Source organism: Crocodylus siamensis, chromosome 11 (genome assembly GCF_052110815.1).
Source record: "Crocodylus siamensis isolate JL-2025a chromosome 11, ASM5211081v1, whole genome shotgun sequence".
NCBI classification, from domain to species: Eukaryota; Metazoa; Chordata; order Crocodylia; family Crocodylidae; genus Crocodylus; species Crocodylus siamensis.
This window is the reverse complement of record NC_143405.1, coordinates 7,328,830-7,353,516: the sequence shown is the minus strand read 5'-3', so window position 1 is coordinate 7,353,516 and position 24,687 is coordinate 7,328,830. Positions and strand designations below refer to the sequence as shown.

Genomic DNA, 24,687 nt, shown 5'->3' with positions numbered 1-24,687 from the left:
TTTCCACAATGTATAAACAAACATAGGTGATCATTTTGCAATGCTCACATCTCATGACATTCACTCATTCAATATGCGACTAATAATGCCCATTTAAAATATACTAAGTATCTGTGGCACTACTGTTTCATGGCACTGTGATATAGCACTGATGACACACAATTAAGTGTGATCTTATTCTTGCGCACATCATTCTTGTGTGAAAGGTAAGGGCCCTTGCTGGTCTCACACTGGCTTCACTCTACTTTGGGACATCATTTTATTTTTTCTATTCATGTCTTGCATTGGGCAGGAGATGCCGATCATGTCTATATCTCAAACTTACTATTTCAGGCAGCAGTATCCTGCCTCAAACATGCCACGCTACTCCTTGCTGTCTACCTCCGGAACTAGAAGTGGGATAGCAATGTCCTAGCAGTCCTAGAGCTGGTCTAACTAGAGCTGTCATTCAGCAAGGCTAATTATCTCAAGTCAGTGCTACACAAACAAAGCTACATTGTTTCTGACTGGGCAGATAGCCTACACAGAGCAGCATGGTGTATTTGGGGGTGTTGGCACCTGGCACAGTAAGGCTGTGGTGCAGACATGACCACTGTTCTCTTTATTTTAGTTTAGGACTACAGAATACAAACAGAATAATCCAAACTGCTGCATTACAGTATCCCCAATCCTGTTGCAAGTTCTCAGAAGACAACTTGATGGGTCAGTGAGAAGGTACAGGCAGGTTTAGCTGGGTAGCGGGAATATATAGTGATCACAGTGTTCAGTATAAAGTCTGTCAAAGTGCTGATTATCCTCAGCTCCTAAACTCCTTTCGCAGCCACTAAAGCAGTGAAGGCAGAGAGCACAGACTGCAGCATGGCAGTACCAACTCACTGGGGATCCTGGATATATGACCGAGTTGCTAACCTATGCTCAAGCCCATACTATCTCATTGTCAGTGCTACTGTACTCACGTTAGGTAGATTACAGCTCATGTGGGCATACCTAAGATTGCTACATACAGGTTGCAATCTTATCTTCAAATGCCATGCATGGTGTTAATGTCAGTTCAGATAGCTTTAAATTCAAACATGCAGTATACAAAGAGGTTGTGGAGTCTCTGTAACAATAATGCCTTTAGGTCTAATGAAGCAGGTACAACAACTAGATATCAATTTTCTTATAAACAGGAATATTTTAGGCAAGTCTTTCACTCCACTTGGGCATTTTAGGGATTGGTGTTTTAACCAGAATTTTTACATAGTTTTAATGTCCTAACAAACACTTGCTTAATTATTCCTCTTTATATTTCATTTCTGGATCCATACAAAACACCTCCTTTACTTGGAAGAAGTCTGAGCACTGATAGCAGGATACACAGTGCTGGCATTTCTAGCCTGTGAAATGGAATAGTCCTTAAAACTCACTTACAGAATCATAGAAAATGAGGGATGAAAGGGACCTCAGGAGATCATCTAGTCTAAACCCCTGCTTAAAGCAGGACCAACCTCAATTAGATCATCTCAGCCAAGACTTTGTCTAACCAGGTCTTAAAAACTTCCAAAGATGGAGATGCCACAACCTCTCTGGGTAACCTGTTCCAGTATTTTACTACCTTCCTAGTGAGAAAGTTTTTCCCTAATATCTAACCTAAACTTTCCCTGCTGCAACTTGAAACTATTGCTCCTTGTTCTGTTGCCTGCCACTGCTGAGAACAGTCTAGCTTCATCCTCTTTGGAACCACCCTTCAGATAGTTGAAGGCTGTGAAGGCTGCTATTAAATCCCCTCTCTGTCTTCTCTTCTCTAGACTAAGTAATCATGAATCATGACTCGAATCATGCTGCAATCACATGGAAGCTCACACATCCCTTACTTCCAAACCATAAGCCATGGTGGGATATATTATAGTAGCGAAGACACTGGACACAGGTCTGATCATGCTTACACCAGAACAAATCAGGAGTACTTCTATTAAAGGCGATTAGAGTTATGCTGGTCTACAGCTGGTGCAAAATCCGAATCAGGCCCACAGACTCTCAAAATGCTAATGCCACTGAAATTTCTCAGCTCTTTTACTCACCCCTATAACTAGCATGACATACACATGACAAATAATAATGGAAAATCTTAGGAAGGAAATAGCCTGTTTACCACATAAATGTCCAAAACCAAATATCAGCAAACTAAAAAATGCTTCAGTTATTCTAAGCATTTTCCACAACCTAGTATATCCAAAAGCACAAACACTACAGGCAAACCACCCTGCTTACAAATGATGCTTAATTTGCAGTAAATAACCAAGTTAATTAGGAGTAATGATCCCCCAGACAGTCTCCACATCTAATTATTCTTTTAAAAAAAATATCTGGCTGCTTGATGCACTGCAGAAAAAAAGATCTAGAGAGGATTTTTTCATTCCAATTTTCAATTTATCTCACTACATTATTAATTAATAATAATTAATATTCAGGCACTCACATTTTTATTTACAATTCAAGGCATGAATTCTTTATGAATGATGATATGAACTTTTAAATTTAATTAAGTAATTTAGAGGTAATTAATGTGTAAATTCAGAATATAAACTTCGTTGTTGTTTATCTTAAAAGTGCAGCACTTGTCATTAAAAAAAGACCTTTTTGAGATGCAAAATTACTAGGCTATAATAGACCAACAACAAACTGACAGCTACTATGCACATTATCAGTCAGCCTTATTGGCAGCTTCCTTATTTTGCTTGCAAGGAATCAATGTTAAATAGCAGACTGCATTAAAGTAAAGACAAACAAAAGCAAATGGGGGACTGTTGTATAGCAAACCTACTAGTGCAGGCAGCTGTTAATTAACAATATGCCACCTTCTTTGAACTACAACTACTACTACTACTGGTTAGTAGACTTGTATAAGGAGACTAAGGAAATGGATACAAACCTGAATACTTTTAAGTTATTTATATTTACCTTGGACCTTATTCCTTGGCAAGTTAGCACCATTATGAGGAGCTGAACACACAGCCAGCTCTCCTAAGGCAGTTGGTGACATTAAAAGCTTGGCTACCTACAGATAAAATTGGTTATGGCAACAGATACGGAGAAAACACTACTATATTTTCTTCGAGTGGTACATTTACCATAGGTTCACAAACATCAGGGATTTGAGTCATCTCTTTCCTCCAAGTTAACTATGCAGGAAAATCAGTTTACCATATAGTAATTGTGCTGTTTGTCTGTCCTCCAGCAGTGGTTTCAGTATGTGTACAAGTACTGATACGGCAAGTTTTTATGCCCGGAATTTTAAGCTTCCCGATTAGATTTTTTGTATGAGTGCTACCCAGTGGGTGTGAGCACTGAGGTACTGAGACTTGCAGTGAACCCTGGATGCTTTGACTGTACAAAAGAACAGGCTGAAACCGGAAACATGACTGAATTGGAGGCAGTCAGCACTGACAGACCTGGGAACTGGCACAATTCTCGCCAAAGGCTGAGAATCACTTTCATATCAGAGTTTGTCAGCTGCTGAATTTCCCTGAAATGCACTGAGTGGATGCTTACCTTGTGAGAAGACATCTGCACAAGGTTGGTCTGCATTGATCGATTTTAATATTTTATGGAAGGTTTGGAAAATCCCAGGGAAATTTCTGTGATAATCCAGCAGCTTCTTTGAGGTCTCCTGTTCAGATACACCTTCTGGCTCCACCAACCGCTGCTGCACCAGAGGGTCACTTGGCCAGTCAAAGGTGGTATGGTACACCTCTAGAAGTTAGAAAGCAGTTAGGCTCCATTGGAAAAAAGGATGTGGTACGATTTGTTCAGCTAGCAAAAACATGTGCAACTATTATCAGGATTCAGAATCTTCTTAGCACTTACATGGGATGGGACATGGGAGAGGAGCATAGAAACAGCTTCCTAATCAGCACTCCAAGGTTGTGCAGTGCCACAAAGCAGATAGTGATAATGACCCAGCCCTGTGGCAGTGAGGGTATTAGTGGGGGTCTTCCGCATCCCTTAATAGGGTGCAGCAATGAGTCTGCTCGCTCAATACACTGAACGCTCCCATTGCACAGCTGTGTGTGTATGGCACAATCAAGGAGTGGAAGAAGCAGGAATGAATATCGCATGGGTGTCCCTCACTCCTACCCAAGGATCTCAAAACATTTTCCAGTACTAAAGTATTTTTATTCTGCTTTCCAAGCAACTACCCTGAGGTGCAGGCTGATGAAGTGAATTCCCCTCAAGTAATGTGGGAAATCTATAGCATGGCTGGGAACCAGTCTTAGATTTTCTGATTCAGCCTTGAACCTTCACCAGGGCAGGGAACCCTTCCCTAATGCAAAAAAAAAAAAAAAAAAAAAAAAATCATTCCTATTTCTCTGGTTCATCATGACCTACTCAATGTTCCTCCTGAACCATCTGACATGGAGTCCTGTGGAGTAACATGAGGCTCAGCCACAGCATGCCATCCCAATTTCCTCTAGGCTCAGTGGGAGTAACTCTAAACACAGGCTCTGAGGCTGGGTTCCCCACTCAGCATCCCCATACCGGAGGTTATCCAAATGAGGCCTTGCATCTCATGAGAATTGGCTTTTACAGTACAGCAGACATTCAAGGTCTGCCAAAAATGCCATGGCAAACTATTAAAAATTGCTATCAAGTGATCTCACCTTAGAATGACCTGGGCTGTTACAGAACGCTGCTGTTTACCGCAATATGAGTCTTTCACATGTTTTCCTTTACTGTATTGACTTAGGGACTGATATATACTAAATGATTTTTTAAAACCTGATTTAAAAAAAAAAATCACACTATCTGTTCATATGTTAAAGAGGCAATATTTAAAGGTGTTAAAAATATCAACATTTCACTGCCTTTTGGGTTGAGAGAAACATTTTCCCCAGAGGCAAGGAGGAAGAAAAACATACCACACCTTCTGTGAAGGGATCAACCCTTTTCCCAAGGTTCCTCTCAATCAGCACCACGTCTGGAGCATACAGCACAACTAGGCACCAAGGAGACAGAATGAAAATACACCTTTGGTTAGTCATGGACTGCATTTCCTGAAGCTGCCTTCCAAGTATGCTGTGTCATTAAGAATAGCTTGATGGAACTTATGCACATTTAACTGTCTTCCCCATTTGCTGCATTATTTTCACTTCCCTGTACTATCCCACATGTGTTTGATTTTAAGGGCTCTCTCAGACAAAACTATCCATGAAATAGTATTTTTAAAGGAAGCTATACTTAAAAAAAAATGCACAGCCCATAGTGTATTGTGTGTGACACATTCATCTCCCCTTTTTTAAAATCATCATTCACTTAGTTCACCAAACCCAAATGCTTTTGTCATTTGCATGAGGTCCCAGAGTCGTTAACAGTAATTCACAAGGTTCTTCCTCACTCATACTCTAATTCATCGACTTTAAAGCTACAAGGTTCTAGTAGATCATCTAGTCTGACCTCCTGAGTTCACCGACCATTACGTTTCACCCAGTTACTTTTGTATTGAGCTCAACGTGTTTTTGGCTCTCATATACTTTTTTTTACAAGACATTCAATCTTGATTTAGAAACAAAGATACAGAGAATGTATCACTTCCCTTCCATTGTTTCAGTAGGCAATCACCTTGACTGTGCCTAATTTCTAATTTGAACATGTTTAGCCTCAATTTCCAGCCACTGCATATTGCTATGTCTTTCTCCACTATATTAAATAGACATTTAATGTCCTTTGCTCCCTGCTAAGGTATTTATACACCTTAGATAAGAGACGTTTCAATCTTTTTTTGTTTTATTAAAAAAATTTAGCTAAGGGATTGATTTGGTTGTATATATTTTCCCCAAATATTATCAAAGTGCTTCTGACCCTTTGGTAAATGCGGAGTTGTATACAATCAAATCCAAAGTGGCAAAATCATCAAATCCCTGTTGACTATAATTTGGGCAAGCTGGTTTGCCCAAAACTGAGCTGTGAATCTTATTATTTTCATCTGGTCCCTGACAATTTTGCTTTTTCTCTTGCATTTCAGATGGGTCCCTAGGCTTTAAGACTAAGTAAATTACTAATTACTTCTGCAAAGTAGGTGAGTGCTGATGCCAAGGTCTTGTTCTTCAAGGTTTTATCATCATAGAATAATCCTTCCCTTAACTTACATTAGATTTCATCTGTAGCATCAAACTCAAAGCTCTTTTCGTGTTGTGTTTGGTGAATAAGCTGTATATAATCTTTTACTATACAGAGGAAAGGGTTTGGTATCTCTTTGGGATACTTTTCTTCCTAACCATTAATTAAGGTAGAATCCTTGAGATCTCAGTTCTGATGCCAGAGAAAGTTTGAATTCACTGGTAATACAGACACAGGGCAACACAGCTGTTTGCTTGCCACTCACTGGTGTCTTCTGGAAGCTGCAAGACTCCGAAGTCTAAGATGACAAGAGCCAAACAAGGGAAAATGGAGTTAAAAGTCCCATAAGCTGCCCATACCTTTTGGTGGACCTGGATCCTGTTTACCTACAATCCTACTATTTGCTCTGGTCTCCTGGGATTTCCTCCAGTTTCGCCGACACATTTTACCCATTTAGGAAATTCTTCTTTATTCTTTATTTATTGCTTCTTTTTTTTTCGGGGGGGGGGGAGGAGGGGGAAATGCTTAAAAGCTTTTGCCTCCCTGATGCAAGCACAAAAAAATCATGTATTGCTTACCAACGTGCCTGGGGGCAATGCCAGCTGATTGCAGCATCCATGCTTGTTCTCGGTTTTCAGGAAAACCTTCCAAAACCCAGCCCTATTGAACAAAAACATGAAAGAATTATTGATCCAAACAGAGGGGATATAAAAAATTAAACCTTCAGCCTAAACAGCCCATTCACTGAAAGGAATCTGCTTGATTCTGATCTCAGTGGTGTAAGTCAAGGTGCTTACTCAAGCAAAAAACCCCACCTTATGCGAGATAGGAAATCAGGCCTCCTGTCACAGTTCAAAATTCTTGGGAAATCATTTAATTAGAATAAAAGGGAGGATGACTATGAAGAAAACACTACAAGACACTGGTTGCCACATGCATCCAATCAATGTACTCCCTTCTCCAGACTTAGGGTTAGTCATCACTGCAACACCTGGGTGTTTAATCCACTGAAGTGGCTCTACCCAAGCTAACCCAATCTTCGAAGGAACCACTGCTCTGTGACACAATCTTCACATTATGCACAGCTACTGGATTAGGAGAACAGTGCGACTTAATAGCTCAGGAGCTGTTCTAACTTGAGCTGCTGCATCCCCACTATACTACTAGCTCAAGTACCAAGAGCATTAGGACTTCAACCCCACCTCCTCCAGATGGGCCAGACAAATTGAGCTTAAAGTACCAGTTAAGACCAGATAGAGATTTGTGTGTGTGGACAAAATTCAAGTTACAACTCAAGCAAACAACACAGTGAACACAAGCCCTAAGACATCAGTTGACGTTTGAATCCCTCTCTACATCTTGGAAAAAGTAAGCCATTACACCTGTTTTGACAAAGTGAATTATAACCTAATTTAATTTGTTGTTCTTCCCCAGAAGACAGCCCTTTACATGCTTTTTACAGAGGTTTAGCATTATAATCTTACATCAACCCCAAAACAAAAGGAAGATTTGGCTAACATTTAGAGCTGTCTCCCAAGACATGCAAGGAAGACCTGTTTTTAGTACAATCCATGGAAATCTGAGAAATGAATGACTGCTATAGACAGCATCAAACTCATACATGGTATACCATGTTGCCACATGCACCAAGCAGAGTATCCAGTTATAAGTGCCATATATTTCAAAGTGCCCAGTTCTAGTATTGGGACCTTCGGAGTCATCTTGAATTTAGAGAAGATTTAATCATATCAGCAAATCATTGGGTTGGCCAACCTACAAGGAGATCAGAACCCTTGAGTCTCAGACCACTGAAATCAATGAGACTTAAAGATATTAAGCATCTTTCAGGATCAAGTCTTGGATAATAATGCTCTACAGAATATACATCAGGTTACTACTTCCTAAGTGTTAACTTGGACATCGTCCTCAAAACACAGGTCTGATCAAGCGTTGTTCAGCAAAACACCTGACAAGACAGAGACATAGCTGGGACACAGCCCATCTTCAGTGATGCTCTACTTTCTGAAGTCTTATAAATGCTTCCCTATTAAGATATCTGGGCATTTCTGGACTATACCATGCTCTGTCTAAGTGTATCGCTGTTGGCATGACCCCTACCTGGAAGGGATGTTAAAAATTAGGGTGGAGTACACTGGCTGGCTGTACACTATTCAGGTGGCAATGGTCTGTTTGCATCAGTTACTCCAACTGTATGCAGAGGGCAGCCCGGCATCTCAGCACAGAACTGGTACCCCTCTGTCTGTACATGTAACACTTTGTCGCACAATGGGGCGTAGGTGGGATGAGTCGGAGCCACCGTAGAGAAATGTCACCATTTAACTGTTAAGGGGAAAAAAAATGGTCTCGATGAAACAGGGCAGTGATTTTCAACCTGTGGCCTGCAGACCCATGGGGGTCTGTGGACCATGTCTATGGGATCCATGAAAGATGACTCTAATCAATCAAGCATATGCTAATACACTACATTTTCAATTCAAAGGGGTCTGCATCCCCATCCAAAATTTCCAAAGGGATCTAGGACTCCACTTGAAATGTTGTAGGGGTCCACAGATGAAAAAATGTTGACAGTCTCTGAAATAAGGGCATAAAGTTGGGTCCTTTTATGAGAAAAGAAAGTGACCATTTGTAATGTTGCCAGTAAAAATGGCATGCACTAAAATATTACCTTAGTGGAATGGACACTTACATATTCCAATAATGTGCTTTTTAGAAGTTTCAGTCTAAAAAAAGGCCAAAGATCCAAACAAGTGTCTTCTTTCTTGGGGGAAAAACCCACAATTCCCACTACTTTGAAATATTCAAAAGGCTACCAGCCCACACTGTGTATAAAAAAGAAGCTAAACAAATCTGAAGAGCCAAGAGCACAGAAAAAATATGCATGCTTTCATTATTTTCTTAAATTATACAGGAAAACTCACAGTAATGGAACCAAAGCTCCCAGAGCTAATGAAGCAGCAGAGCAAAAAAAGGAAAGAAAAAAAAAGAAAGAAAAAAGAGCCTTTTGCTCCCTAAAGTCCTTGTTATAGCCAGCTAAGTGTTGGATTGACCATCTTTAAAAAAACATTTACAGATCTATGCAATGCCAGAGGACTGCTGCAGCAGTATTTAATTTCTATGCAATGCAGTGTTTGAAATCTACTTCTCTTACACCTCAAAGCTAAATCTCCTAAACTTGATCTAAATTCCTCTGTGGTAGTTGTTAAACTGAACAAGTCCTTGTCACTGTACCCCCAATAACTTTCTGATGCAGTAAAGAAACTGGAAGAACAGCTTTCAGGGCGGTGGGGGGGATGGCATTTTAATATTGCATTAGCTAGGAATCATTATCATCTCCCACATAAATCTGAAGCTGTATCAGTCTGGGGTGCAAAGGTTGTAGAACTGTTTCAGGGAAACACATCTCTGTGGTTTCTGTAATAAAAAATCAGGACTTTCCAATTACTTAGGAAAATAGAGCAGACAACTTAAAACCCCCTAATTAGCCCAGGTTTATGAATAGGCCATCCTGCAGATATGTGCAAGAAATTTAAAAAAAAAAAAAAGGCTCACATAACTGCAAGGCAGTTTTGGGCACTCCCAGTGGTTTGCATTATCAAATTTGGGTGAACTACTGGATAAGGTCACACAGGTGCTGAAGAATCGATTTTTCCCTAGGGAATCACAGAGGCTTGAGAACACAAACAAGTTGCAAAATGTTTGTAATGGGACGTTACAAACCTCAGCACTGCCTTGCAAACGTACTCTGTATGGTCATAGGTGAGAAACTGATTCTTGTCTCCATATAGGGCCAGATTCCCAGCTGGTGCAAATTGATGCAACACCTCCAAGGGCCAGCAAAGCATCTGGCCCATTATCCCCAAACCTAGTTTAACGGTCTTTAGATTCCAAACAAAAATATCAGGGCAGTTTAGAAACATCAGAGCTCAAAAACAAACCCATGGGAAGAAACAACACAAAGGAGCATCTTTCTAACAAGGCGCAACAAACTTTGAATGGTTTATATACAGTTAGAAAGGCCCCCAAAACAGACACCATGCGACATAATGGCTAAAAGTTCTGGCAAAGTGGGAAACCATAGCTCAGTACATAGCTGCTGGTAGCAAATGACATTTAGGGCACTAAAATGCATAATAAATAAGCTCTGTATACATAGTTAGCTTTTTGGACTTTATTTCCAAAGGTCTCTGAATTCCAGGGTATCAGTCAATCTCTAATTAGAATATATTATCCATCTACTTGACACTTCAGTGAAATGCCTATTCCACCACAGAGCTGCAGCTTTGTTCAGAACAGGTTTATTGATATTCTGATGCATTCCCTCTCCATACCCCCAGTGGCTTGGTTCTGTTTTATCACACATCAAAAAGGCCGTATGCTCAGGGCACCCCATGCACAGCTCAGAGCTGGAGGTCTGAACAGCTGCAAGTAGTATGGTATCACAGGAGGGACAAGCTCCAAGCAGATGTCACAGATAAAAAAAAAAAAAAAGAGACAGTAAAAAGGGAGTGTGGCTTGGGAACCGAGTAAGAGGAAGCAACACACAGCAGAGCAAGACCTGACTTAAAATATGCCTATCATGCTTTATGCAAACACTGGTCTTTTCTGCCCTCATGACTAACATTAAAGTGTAATTAGTAACTTCACATGGTAAGAATTTGTTTCTTTATGAAATCATCAATATTTTGTTCTTGATGGCAATAACCTTCAGGCCCTTCATCATACATAGCCTTGAATGAACAGTATGAGCTGGAGAGCTCCATAATGCTTCGTTTGGGGGGGCCACCCTTCCCTCTCCCAACTGGAGCCCTAAATTCTGCCCTACATCAAGGCTGTGATAAATGGTATGCTGCATTCAGCTTTTGCTTTAAGAGCCAGTAAAGTGCTCCTTGGAGACCTACGTTACTCCGTAAATCAGCAAAAAAAAGGTGTTTATATAGCTGTCACCTCTTCCTCCAAGTTCAAGGAATATGGAGAGAAAGAAACTCCAGGTCACTGCCAGAAATGGGGATCCTTTGTTGCAATGCTGCTATCAAACCAAAAGTAAGAAATCAAAGGCCTGTCACCACCTTCTGAGCAGATACTGGTTAGGTTGATACTCTGCTCTTTTGTTACGCTGTTTGGCCTGCACATCCTCAATATTCAATGGTCAGAACAGAAACTATCAACGCAGATAATCTTAGACTATGAAAAGCAATGAGGAAGAAATGCAAAGACGAAACACCCTAAATCTGGTTGATATTTAAAATAAATTCATGCATCTCTGATGTGGGCCCACAGCTTTGCAATTCCATTTCATAAAAGATAAATATAGCCACAAAACTAATTGTCTTCAGGAGGAAATGTTTTCCCCATAGCCTTCTCACAACACCATTCCAATTCCTATTCTTTTCACCCTATTCAAAGTAAGAGAGACAATCCCATGTCAGATGATCAATAACTGGACCCAGAATTTCTCTGAGGTTCTTAGAGAGCAAGGTGTGGAGGGCAGTATAAAAGCAGACAGTCTGAAATATTGCATAATAATTTTTATTAGAATCAGGTGTCCAGACTTATCTAGGTCAAAAGGTCTTTACCAACTGAAAACCCAGGGGATAAACATCTCTCATGATTGCAGCTCTCTTTTACCAATTCAATGTCTTGCTCCACCCCTGGCCTTTTTTGATGCTGCCTCTGTCGGTTTGCATCCCGTAATGTTTTCTGCAGCAAACTATTTCTGTATTTACTTTGTACAGGGCTCATCCTCCTCCTCTATTCTTATTAACTTGTGGAAACAAGAGCAAGTGGAATAGGGGCAAAATGCACACGGCTGAAGTGCTGCAACAATTGCAGTATCGAGAGCTGCCTGACCCAACCGCTGGAGACTGTCAACAGTAAGAATATCGGAGGTTGGAGTAGGTCACATTCCACCAACCTCGCCATTAGAAAGGAAACACTTTTCCCAGATCAAAAGCATTTTTGTAGTTTCTTATTCAATAACGAAGCTACGCTTTGCTTGGAAAGCAACAAATTAAGGTGCATGGGCTGAATCCTCCCCTGAGTTAACTTGTTTAATGCCATCAGCTTGCGTAAGGTTGCACGGAAGCAGGATTTAGCCTGCTGATTTCAAAAGCTCACCCTCCCTAAGCCAACACTAAGGTCCTTTGGTCACCACAAGAGTTTGTTACGGTGGTTTGGTTATTTTTTCCTACACCTGCGCCCCAGCTTTTAGTCAATGTGCCCTGGACCCTCCTGAGTTCCTTAGGTCCCAACAGCTGGAAGAGTCCCACTACTCAAATTAATTAGGTGATAATTTAGGCTTAGTTTTCCCCCATACTCTGCGACTGGCACACAAGGTTGCTCAACTGCCTCTCTCTCAGCTATCCCTAAGGTTGCAAACACACCATCCAGCAAACTCTTCGCCAGGCTTCTCCAGTTCGATAAATTCATTCTACAACATTACAGCCCAGCAGCACCAAGAATTAGACAACAGTCAGTGGGGCTATAGCCGTCATGTACTAACTCTGTAAGATGAAAAGTCCTCATATCTGCTTCACAAGTCCCTGGTTCTAACATAATGCTTGCAATAAGTTTTCTGTGTGTGCTGTAAGACCTACCCGTCTGATCCCTTGCAGTCCTAACTGCATTTGTATTAGAGGAACACACAACACACAGTCTCAGCAGAGCTGTTGATCAATAAAACTGTACTCCTTAGAGGACGCCTATGACATCTATAAACCTGTGAGTGTCAAAACAATGGAACAAAAAATTCTGTATTCCTACTGTCAGTGGGATGAAAGCTGTACAATTAATGCCAGCTCAATGACACCACAAGGAGAAATAAAACAAACAGCTGGTGGTACTGTGGTCCAGCATACTGCTCCTACAACCTATTAATATTTTCAGTATAAAATACTGACTCATGTTATGAGCTAGATAGCATAAATCTATATAACAAATCCAGAAATCTACAGTTCCCAATATTAATTGTACTAGCTTTCACTTAGAAAAATAAAAATGCACAAACCCCACCTTCTACAAAGAAAGTAAGCACACACACAGTGAGGACATTTAATGGCTAAGAATCACTGTCTGTTGATTAGGGGACCATTAACAGACAACCAAAACTTTGTAACAGTCACCTGCACACAGTTCCTAGAGTCAGTGAACTTACTCAAATCAAACTTACCCTTGGAAGTCAGAAGTGAGATGGCAGGTATGCTGATTTTATTTAACTAGAGAAATGTTAAAAATTAATCGCCTACCATGAGGACAATAAGGTAAATCAGGTATTAAACTGATTTATTTCTTGCCACAGAACTGCCCTATATATTTGACAGACTCAGTCAGGACACTAGCCAGAAATAACATTTCAGTTGTTTCCAATTCGCACGTTCTGCTCAGTTTCTATTACATCCAGAAACAATAATACTGGTTTCACAGTAGAATTCAGCAGTTAAGCTATTTATTTCAAAATAGCACATAAATGTGCAAGATTGTGTAGTGTATTTTTTGTGTTTCTAAACACATCCCACAGCTACACTGAGAAGTTTAATTCTAGAGTGAATTTAGCGCGTTTATGCAAATACAGTAAATACTACCAGACATTTGCCCCGGAGGAATAAATATCTATCACCAGTTAAAATAAAATTAAATTAAAAAAAACTCAGATTAAAAGAGCTCCAAGAGAAACTAAGCAGACCCAAATAATTCAAGCAAGTGATTTGCAATGGAAAAGTTTAATTCTACTTTGCAAATTCAAAATTAACAGATAAATTATGGATTAAGGCACAGAGTATTTTGTACAGAAAAACTGACAACCGCTTTCTAGATACTTAGGTTTTCTTCCAACGTCTTTACTTCTTTCTTTTTAACAATTCAACAAAATTGTTCCAACCTCCCAGTGGCTGAGAGGTGAAGTGCATACCACAACCTCCTAAAATGCAAAGAAAATGGTCCATTAAAAAAAAGAGGAGGAGAGAGGGAATGAGTGGCATGGAAGATTGTGGTATATAATGTACTGAAAAGATTTTCCATCATTTTCTCAGTTAAGGGAAATAACAGGTAGGCTTTAACAAACTTTAATTAATTATACTATTCAGTTTGTTAGGACTTGGGGCCTGTTCACCCTAGCATACTCCTTGGTAAGATCCACATGTAGACAAGCTCTTGATATTTAGACATTTGAGGCCCGTTCAGCACTAGGTTACTCCAGTTTTATGCACATATAAGCCCATTAATATCAAGGAAGCTACACAGGTGTAAATCAAGAATTAATACAATGATGAAACAAGTCTTTACCTATGATTTTTCCATGGGAAAATGGTTAGTTCTATATTTGTTTTGGGATTTTTAGACTAGGTACTTTGTAAATCATCTTCAGGAATGCTCATAAGACTTTTTTTTTTTGGGATAACTCCCATCTCCTTGAAAAGCAGGTTTGGCTAAATATTTATTGAGGAGCTGGTAAAACACTTCATTTGATATGTATGTTTCTTTACTTGGACAAAGCCTTCTCTCTTGAATCAAACTACTTGAAGTGAGGGGTACTAAGCCATGCTGGTATGAAGTTAGACAGACGGTAGGGCAAGGTGGCACCTTAACTGGTTCAGAAAGGCATGAACTGTCATAGGCAAGAACCTACTTGAGAAGTAAAATTCTACCCTATAAAATAAGGGATAACAGTGGGGGCTTTTGTGACTTGCAAACAATTATCTTTGACAGCGCCTTAATGTTAGGGTTTGCATTTTATCTCTTTGATTTCTGTCGTTTTTTGAAGAGTTTTTCTCTATTAGCAAATAAATAGTTCCAGATAGGGTTTAAATTCATACCTCATGGCAGTGAAGGGAAGGGGCCAGTTCACAGTTTAGCAGGGGTCTGTGAAGTACCATATTTTGTGCAAAAAAACAGCCATGACCCATTTATTTTGTCATGGCTTTATCTTTGCAAAAGAAACAAACAGAGGAGTTGATACTATGTGCACTACATAAATAACTGTGTTTAAATACTGTGCTAACATGAGGTAGTGACCCAACTGTATTTTTAAGTGGACTGGTTTTCCACATGTACAAGAAACTAAGACAAATAGTCATACTCGAGACCTGGGAAGCCTAATTGTGGCAGCAATGTAGAATAAAACAGGGCGTCAAACAGTCTTCTTAAAATGGAAGATAAAACTTACAAATCACTGCAGAATATACCAAAATTAAGGAGACATGAAGAGGAGTATGCGACATGACATTTCTGGCATCTGTAGTTTTTGCCATTCCTGCTACTAAGACAATTTTACAAGACAATTTTTCAGTATTTCAGTGTGACATTATTAGCTACTGGCCCAGCTTTATTTAATAAAGAACTCAGGCGCCGATGTCAAAACGGGACAGCGTCTTATAAACTGTGAGCCTCACAACATCTCTGTGAAATCATGAGTTATTAATTATAGCACCCTGCAGGAGGGTAAACTATGTATGTGACTGGTCTGAGAAGAGGTATTATGTGACATACTGCAGACTGAGGAATTTTTTAGTCCTCCATAAACTTAAATGTCTGTGTTGGACCAGGTAGTTGGTTTGGAGTTCACCACATACAGTATAGTCTGCATGTAGTCTGCATATAAAGACTCTCTTAAGAAGAGTCTTCATACCCTATCGACTGTAGTGGCTCTTACAATAATCTTTCATAATGGACTGACTATTGACTCAATAAACCATAACATCTTCCTCAGGTTTAAAGGAAATACGTAACGGGGGGTTGACTATTCTATAGTCCATATTCAAGCCATTCAGTCTGACCGATGTTAACCCACTCAAGGAATCCTTTTTTGATTCTATTTTGAAATGCCTTACTAAATTTGTGCAAAGTACACAGAAAAGAATACCTTGCATTGGTGAGTATCTCAAAATCCCTTTCTGTAAGGCAACAAGGGCTATATTAATTACTACCTAGAAGGGAATATATTCCAATACAGTATTTCCTGTTACAGAGGGAAAAAAGACAGTGAGAAAAGACTGAAATGGAATTATAAATATTAGGGCTCTTCCCCCCCTCCTCCCCCCACTAAGAGTTGAAAACCTAAGTCAATATATTGATTTTTATATTTTTCTGTTTATCTGTTTTGTCCACTAGAACTCTGCCAGTTGCCCCAGGCAAACAACAAAGCTATGCTTGTTCAGCCTTTGATCATCTCAGTGCTATAAGATTAGCATATGCATACTCTCATCCTCCCCTTTATCCTGTTAATAAAGCTCCAAACTCCCTCCGCTGATGTTCAAGAAAGCAATCCGCTCCTAAGCCCCCACTGATTTGCCCCCATTCCCTCCTCTGCTCAGGACTCAGAATGCTAACTACTGTGTGCGAGTTGTGTAAATGCTTATCCACTGGCCCTCTGAGGAGCAATTCTTACTCGTTTGATGCAGTCCACATTTGACAGACGTTCCTGGATCAGATTGGTCCACAGAGCGTTGGGAATTTCCTAAACAAAGACCAAAAAAAAGAAAAGAAAAGAAAAGGCTGAATATTCACAGCAGATTTCAAAAGGAGTTTTATCATGCAGGCATGATAAGTCAAGCCAAGCGAGTCCCAAAATCATCAACAACATATATAGGAAGTGTTACAAAGCACAAAAAAAAAAAATCAATTTTAAAGGTAAACTACAAGACTCTTTACTTATTAAGGCCTAAGTTCTCCACATTTCCATACTTGATCTAAACCACGCAACCAGTGCCAAAATCTGCACTCTTCCTGTGTGTTAGACTCCAAACCTCCCATGAGAACATGACACCCTTGGGAAGTTCATTTGACCTTGATCCATCTGATATCCTGCTTTATGGTATCAGGGCATGAGGCATTATCAGCTCTAGCACAAGAGAAGCAGAATCTTGAGCCCAGGAATGGGAAACATGAAGAACCTTATTTTCTAATATTAAGTTTTAGCACCTATTTTTATAAAACGTTACATATAGGATCTGCTAATTGCTTGGGATCTTAAACCAGATTTTTGTATTTTTTTTCAAAAGTAGCTTTGTTTTAAAACTAACAGAAGCAAGAGTGACATTTACTTATACAAAATGAGATCAGAAGTAGATTATTTAATAAATGAGAGAAAAATTACTGTGATGTTACAGTGGTTAAGGGCTTGAGCTGCTATTTGATAAACAAGAGAAAACAGGTGTGGACAATAAGGAAGATATGAAGGATACTTCAACAACAAAAACTGAACCAAGAGGTCTGGGTGATATATTACAGAAGGTACGAAGTTAATTATTTGCTAAAAAAATATTGCACCTAACATTTTTATGGAGTGAAAACTGATGACGAACCAGACTATTGAAGAAAAAAAGCAACCAACCAAACAAGCTCCTGATCCTCCAAAAAAATGGAAAAAATGAACAATCCTTGCAATTACTCACTTACATAGGTAACTTCAGCAACTATTCAATTAACTGAACAACCAAACATCTCTCCTCACATCTCAAATTCTCTGGACTCCTATTTCTTTCTGCTGCTCCCTTCTAAATCTGACTTTGTCCATAACTATTTTTTGGCAATACTTTGTAAGAAAGCATCTTCCACACCTGACGTCAAAAAGGATAGTATCGCTCTAGATGATGAATGATTTTTTTCAGAACATTTGTTCCATTATTTTACCATGAGGAACACCTTTCTTTCCTTTTTCAAAGGCTATTATTATATTGGCTTTTCTCCTGCAAGTGGGTACTTCCCAATTCTCCATGACTTTTCAAAACACACAAATATTGCTTTGGTAAATTACTTAGCTAATGACTCTAACATCATAAACCAGCACCAGTTGCATCAATGTTGGAGTGACTTTGAGTGAAGTTGTTAGGACTTTGTGTCTCCTTACTTCTATTTTACAAATCTCAGGAACAAGGACAAACAGGTCCTTACCTCCTAAAGTGAGCAGTTACAAGAAAAACAGGATGCCTAACATCAAGGGCCAATAACAGTTACCAAGGAAGCGAGCTAACCCTGGAAGCTGCTCACCTGTCCATTCCTGGTATGCAAAACCAATGTAAATTATACATGGGTATATTTTGGTCATGGCCTGAGCATCCTCATGAAGATACGGCACACTTCATTTTCTTTGGAAAAAATAATATTAGCCTTATCCAAGATATCCAGACTGGTGGATGTTAACATCTCCTCCCATTATCCCCTACCCACTAAGGAACCTCATCCTGCAATTAATCCTGCAGAGGCAGATTCCTATGTCTATACAGAGTTCAGGGAAGGATAGGGACTTTATTTTCCTAGTTTTCCAAAATGTACATTCCTGAATTTTGAACACTGCTATTGCTTTAGGCAGTGAAAGTATTACTCTGCTAAATTTAGGTATGCTCAGTATGCTCGCATTTGTGGTATCAAGCTCACCTAATCATTTTCACAATCTCATACTGTTCCTCATTACTGGCTAGAAGTAATTCAAAGAAGATTTTTCCAGTTGGAGACTTCAGTTTCTGAGTCATGAAGTTATCCTCCACCTAACTTAAGGAACTGCTGGATGATGTGTGTTTGAATGGATTCGATCCAAACAGCTGCATCCTCTATGAGTTCCCCATTCCATGCTCAGACCAAACAGTCTGAAGGGTATAAATCTCTGGTTATTTAACAGTGCAGGATGCTGGGTATAAGTAGAAGTCACTGGACAGCAGGAAGCAACAGACAAATTGGCTGAATATTGGGAAAGATTTCCTGACAACAACCTTTATTATAAGATGAACACTTTCCCCAGGGAGTAATGGAAGCCTGCTTATACAAATCACTTTAAAGGACACTAGAAGATACTGCAGAGAACAATCCTGCACCTGCTTTGGGATGAACAAGATGACCCAATTAAGTCTTCATTGTTTCTAATGTCTCCAATTCTCAATCCTTTTCCTAATATCAGCCATTCATGAGGCAGCATTCAAGCAAGTAAAAGAGAAAAAGGGAAAGAAATTGCAGTGTTTCTTGAAAGTCGGCAGGTCCCATAGGGTGGTGCGTCAAAGCTTCCCGCAGCCTCTCCCTGCTGGAGCCTGGGTCTGTGGCTTTGAGTCTGTCACCTTCCAAAGGTGCATCACGCTGCTATCAGAAACAGCTAGTGCCTTGCTTACTACTTTGATGTGTCATGTCAAGAGAGGCTAGCAACTGCCAGGGGGTCCACTCTGCTAAGCCTTGCCAAACCAATTTAAACCAAAATTATACTAACTTCTTTCAGTACAGTGGTAATCATAGTCCTCCCTTTTGACCAGACTCTGCTGCAAGGAAATAATCAAGGACACATGTCTGGTTGTTGCAGTGCATTTGCGCTCAAACCAGGTCTTTCTGAAGCCTGTGCCTCAATCCCAGTTTTGTTTCTCCGTCTTTTTTGTTCCCACTGAGTGATGGTTTATGAGGTCGCCACTGCATATTATCTGAATGGGATATCTTCAGTAGGTCAGACTGCCAAACTAAAAATGGCTACATCTGATTGACAACATCATATAGTACGCTATTTAGAGCAATTCCTTGTCCCATTTGGGAAAATAGTAGCAGGAGTTAATAATGCTGCTATTATCCTATATGTGCACGCAAAACCACACACAGAAGCCAAGCCTATTATGCCGTTACACCTCCTTCTGATCTGTGATTTCAGATCTTATGGCCCTGCATGCTTCATAGCAAGAAAATTGTATTCCTACCTAACAAAGGCACTCAGGGCCCTATCTACAGTCCAATGAGTTCATGAAAAAAAAACAAACCAGTCTGAAACATTAAACTTTCTGAGAACCAGGGCATTGTTCTGTTTTTAAAACAACTTGTTTTTATGCGTGCACTTTCTGGTCAGTTCTACTAACAATTCGATCATATTGATGAGAGATGTTGCACTCATTCGGGATTAGTTTTCAGTATTGTGCAGTACTCCGGGGACAACAGACTGCATTACCTGTTCTAGTTCTAATCAAGGCAGGTTTTTTGGAAATGCCCAAGTAAAATTGTTACAAAATATGCTTGGTTGTCAGGAGAGGAACATGACTTGCGCTTGATTATTTTGAAAATGGCTGTCATTAGAAATGCTAAAATTGACTTGCTTTATAATTTTTGTCATTGAAGAAAGAGCGTTACAGTTTGAAGAAATATGATCAACATTTTTTAAAAATTCAGAGTTTCAGTCTATCCCTTTCACACAAATACACACAAAAAGGAGGAGACCTGTTTAAGTACACACAAAGAGTATATATTTTCTGATTGTTTTTTACAGGGCTTTCTCCTGGTATAGATTAGACCACAGATCCTGCATACATATAGCTGCCTCCTTTTAATTGGTCTCCATATTTTTTCTTTTAAAGCATAGTACATCAGTGCTGACTTGCAACTCTACAGCTCTAGGTAACTGCACAGCACACAAATACCTGAACTGAAGTTCAGTAATAGTCTTAAAAGCACACATTACATGCAAGCCCAGAGTCACCATGGCTGCTTCAACTTCTTATTCCATCTAGTTAACAGATGAAGTGAAACTTTAAACAGCTAATCATTAGACCTCACTATAGGAAAATCTTGAAGGTGCTTTCTATTAACATCATAATAACTAGAGATGAGGGAATAATTTGCCATGATTTATCTAAAAATGTAGCCTCTTTTTCTGTTCATGGAATATTTATTAGCAGCTCATGATTTTCTCAAATTTATTCAATACTCAAAAATATTTCACTTCTTTTTGGCATATTTTTAAGCATGGATTGATCACACTTTGCTGTGAGTATTCAATATTTAAAATTCACTATTTGCGCTGTGCTCATTAGTTCATGGCCAGATGTGCATTAGTGGGTGCTCGCTCACATGTCCAAATTTAAAAATTCAGTTTCTGAAAATAATCAGGTGTTTGAAATCCCCTTCCATGATCTCCTGTGCCAGTAAAATTCAAATGCCTGAGCACTCACAGGAAGCGAACACAAAAGAGTATGGTCAGAGTGAAGTCAATAAAAGTGTGAAATCATATTTGTGGAAATTTGTTCACAGTGTATCCTCGGTTCTAGTAACCGTGTAATATTGTACTTAGATAGCAAATGTCTGAACTTCAGGCTTTGCAGTTAATTTAGCCCCGATTACCTCAAATACATGAAATACCACCTAAATAAAGTAAATTGCAGCAGATGGTCTTTGAGGCAGATTTTCAGAACATGTGCTTATTTCACGTCGTCAGGTTTTTCACTTACCAAACCAGTATTGTGTTAACAGTTGGTTTTGTTCTCTATTCTCTGCATAGACAGCCAATTCCTATTAGTTATAATGCTAGTAAGGGCTCAAACTCACCATTGGCATTAGTGGAATTGCAGCTACTTATGCCAAAGGTGTGTTGGAGCCAGTGGACAGAGGCAGTAACCAAGAGGGAAAAAAATGCTCTTCGAATGTGAAATCTTGGCCATTTTTAAGTCAGAGGCAGAGCTGTCACCAGTGTCACTGGAGCTAGGATTTCATCCTTAGTCTTAAGGGTCATATATGAAAAGTGAAAACAGCACAAAAGAATTGGAGAAAGGGATTATTCAGACCCTGTTTCTAGCAGTGAATATCCTACAAAGGAAGGCATAGACAGCATAAAGCTAAAATACAGTAGGAATTTCAGCTCTTCAGGCACTCCTTACTACCTGATTAACCCTGATATTTTTGGCTTTCATCTTCTACGCCATCCATGTTTTTGAATCAAGTAAGCCCAAAAGGACACCTTTGAAATACTTCTGTATAGTCTGAAATGTGTTAATAATTAGAGTAATTAAACCAAAAGGACTTTTTGTTTTAAATCCCCCCTCTACATTGAGTTTTATGAATCTAGTAAAATAATCTTTAATAATTCCAGTAAAAAAGTAAAGTTCCTTTTCCCAATATAACAGCCATTTGTACACCATATCCCACCCCAGCTAAAAGCAGATATTTTGACAGTAACCTCAATGATTTAACGGCCTCTTCATTTCCACGTCCTTAGATGCTACTTAAGGCATCTCTAGGCTTCGCTCTTTGACTCTATGTAATAAACAGTGGGGTTCTACTTTTTTTTTGTAGGTGGGGAGGGCAAGGAGCACTGAAAAGAACAGGAAATATTCCAATTTATTTTAGACAGACTTTCTACATTTCATTCTCTTCTATTTTTCATTAGCTGTCAACACTGTAGGCTTTACACCACTGACCAACAAGGCAAACAACTTTCTGTAAGTCGATAGCATTCCCTAAGGTAACTGGCAAGTCTGCTCATTGAACAACTCGGTTCAAAAGAGCTTCTATTAGGGAAGAGGAAATAGCTGGTCAAGGCTACCGGGTTGTACTGAGGGCAGGGAGGATTAATGGCTTTGCACAAAGAGGAACCAAATGCTCTTCTGAAAATTGGATAAAGCATTTCAATTTGGCCAGCCTTGGAAGGAAAAGTCCTCTCCAGCCTGCTGCAGGGTTTGCAGTAAGCAAATGGCTGGCCTGTCACGCTATTTGGAGTGAACGCACCCGGTACATTATTTGCATCGTGCTACAGTGCTAACTAGCTCTGTCACATCAAAAAAGTCTTCTCCACAAACCCATCATTTGGTACCACTCTGTACTGAAATAGACCCTAGAGATAATGCTCACCTTAGCATGCTTGATGACTTCCATAAAGAAGGACAGACTTTTCTTTTGAAATGAAAAATTACTCTTTCAACAGTGCTGTGCATACCCAGAACCATCTTAACTCCAGTGTCCAACAAGAATCTAATATGAAGATTTACAAGCTCGTCATTTCTGTTTCTCATGCACCATTTTTGCCTGCCTGTGCCGCACCATATTTTTATCTTTGTTCAAATCATCATTTATGAGAAAACGATTAGCCTCTCTTTTGGGAAATACCCTCACCCACCAATTCAAAAGCCAGCATCCAAGCAGCTGTTGACAGGAAGTGAGATACTTCAATCTGACCAAACTGCATGCCAATAGAAAGCAGGCTAGCGTCAGACAGCTTCTCTTCCATAACTAGAACATGCAGAATGGGTGCCGTTACCTTCCTCTACACACCTGTTCTCTTTCTTTATATGCTCTTGCTTCCTTTGTCAGCTCTAATAATTCCTCCAATAGCAAAGTCTCTGGAGAGACGCGTATGGCATCCAATTGTTTACAAAGCCACATTGCCTGAGGGAAGAACAGGAAAAAAATAGATAGTTCTAAATTTTTTGCCAAGAAAATAAAACATGTTTTTAGAAGCCCACCAAAAGCTAAAAAGTCAGTATTTCCTGGCCTCCAATTAAACAAACAATCCACATTTGTAAGCTTAAATAAATATTCAGATGCTTTGTTAACGCAAATCTATAACTATTAAAGATTAAATTTAGGGGGAAACAAAATAGCGCTGAAGTTTTCAAAATCACACCCGCTGAAAAGCCAGGAAATGTTAATTCGTGGTATAACTTAAAAAAGGAAGTTAATTACAAATCTGCAGGTAAGATATACAAAAATAATTTTAACTCTGTATCTCTGTCCAAATTCATACCCCATCCCAATATCCAAATTCATGACACAGGGGTATGACATTCTGCATTCACCTTTTGTTGCTTAGAAAATAATCCAAGAGGCGTCTTATAAATACCATAGACGCACATCGAAAAATGAGTCACATTTTCCCATTACATATGGACCATACTCAGCATAACTTATGAAGTAGCCACTCACACTGTGGTCACAGATGGACAAGATGGCGATACCCACACCCAAAGCTTCCTTTACACATCACATACACAAAAAGGACCTATCCAAACATACAGGGAAAGCAGAGAGATTTTTCCACTGATTTCCATGGGGTTTAATTTAGATTGTAAAGATTTGCAGAATTTCCTTCCCACTTCCTCAATACAGTTTCCTGTATACACTTGCAAATCTGCTACATATGCTAGGACAGGGGTGGACAATTATTTTGGGCGGAGGGCCACTTACTGAGTTTTGGCAAGCCATTGAGGGCTGCATGACAGGCAGCCAGGGACAAATAAATATTAATTTTCTAAATTTTTTAGGCCCCACAGGCCGGATAGCTTGGCCTGGCAGGATGCATCTGGCCCGTGGGCTGCATCTTGTCCACTCCTGTGCTAGGATATATTGGTCATGGGAGGAAATTTTGCAAAAGACATCTTGGGTTTTTAGGCTTCTTCAGGCTTATAGATGAACTGCCTGTAAGACAGAGCCTTAGAGATAAGGAACATACACATTTCCCATTCATTGTACAGGACTCAAGATGTCCCCGGATCACAGGATTTATGACCAAACCACAAAGACATACAGATTTAATAGTGCAGCTAACTGTAACATACTTCTGTATCTGTAAAACAAGTATACCTTTCACATAAGATATATCAGATCTATATAGAATATACTGAACATATATTGGATAGCTCAGAATGGAATGATGCATAGTATTTCTGTATTTACATACTTTTTTGCTTCAAATTTTCATTTAGCATTTCCTGGCTTTTCAAGGTTCAAATGCCAATGTTGTTTTCTTGTTTGTTTGTTCCTTCACTTTAAATTATACATCGTTAGTAAAAAGACTCAAACACCATTTTAACAAAGCTTTTTTTGGTCTGGGAATCTCCTAAACTATTAAAA

The 24,687-nt window shown here is 39.4% G+C and overlaps 1 protein-coding gene across 1 annotated transcript in view; it reads right to left on the bottom strand.

Annotated features, from left to right (window-relative positions):
- The window catches only part of AK8 (adenylate kinase 8), an 89,231-nt gene that overhangs the window by 56,406 nt on the left and 8,138 nt on the right, over window positions 1-24,687 (bottom strand). Inside the window, exons 4-8 of the mRNA XM_090022668.1 lie at window positions 23,110-23,223; window positions 16,499-16,567; window positions 6,678-6,759; window positions 4,907-4,978; window positions 3,535-3,735 (exon numbers count right to left, since the gene is read on the bottom strand). Of these exons, the coding sequence (XP_089878794.1) occupies window positions 3,535-3,735; window positions 4,907-4,978; window positions 6,678-6,759; window positions 16,499-16,567; window positions 23,110-23,223 (538 nt within the window). The remainder of the gene's footprint in view (window positions 1-3,534; window positions 3,736-4,906; window positions 4,979-6,677; window positions 6,760-16,498; window positions 16,568-23,109; window positions 23,224-24,687) is intronic.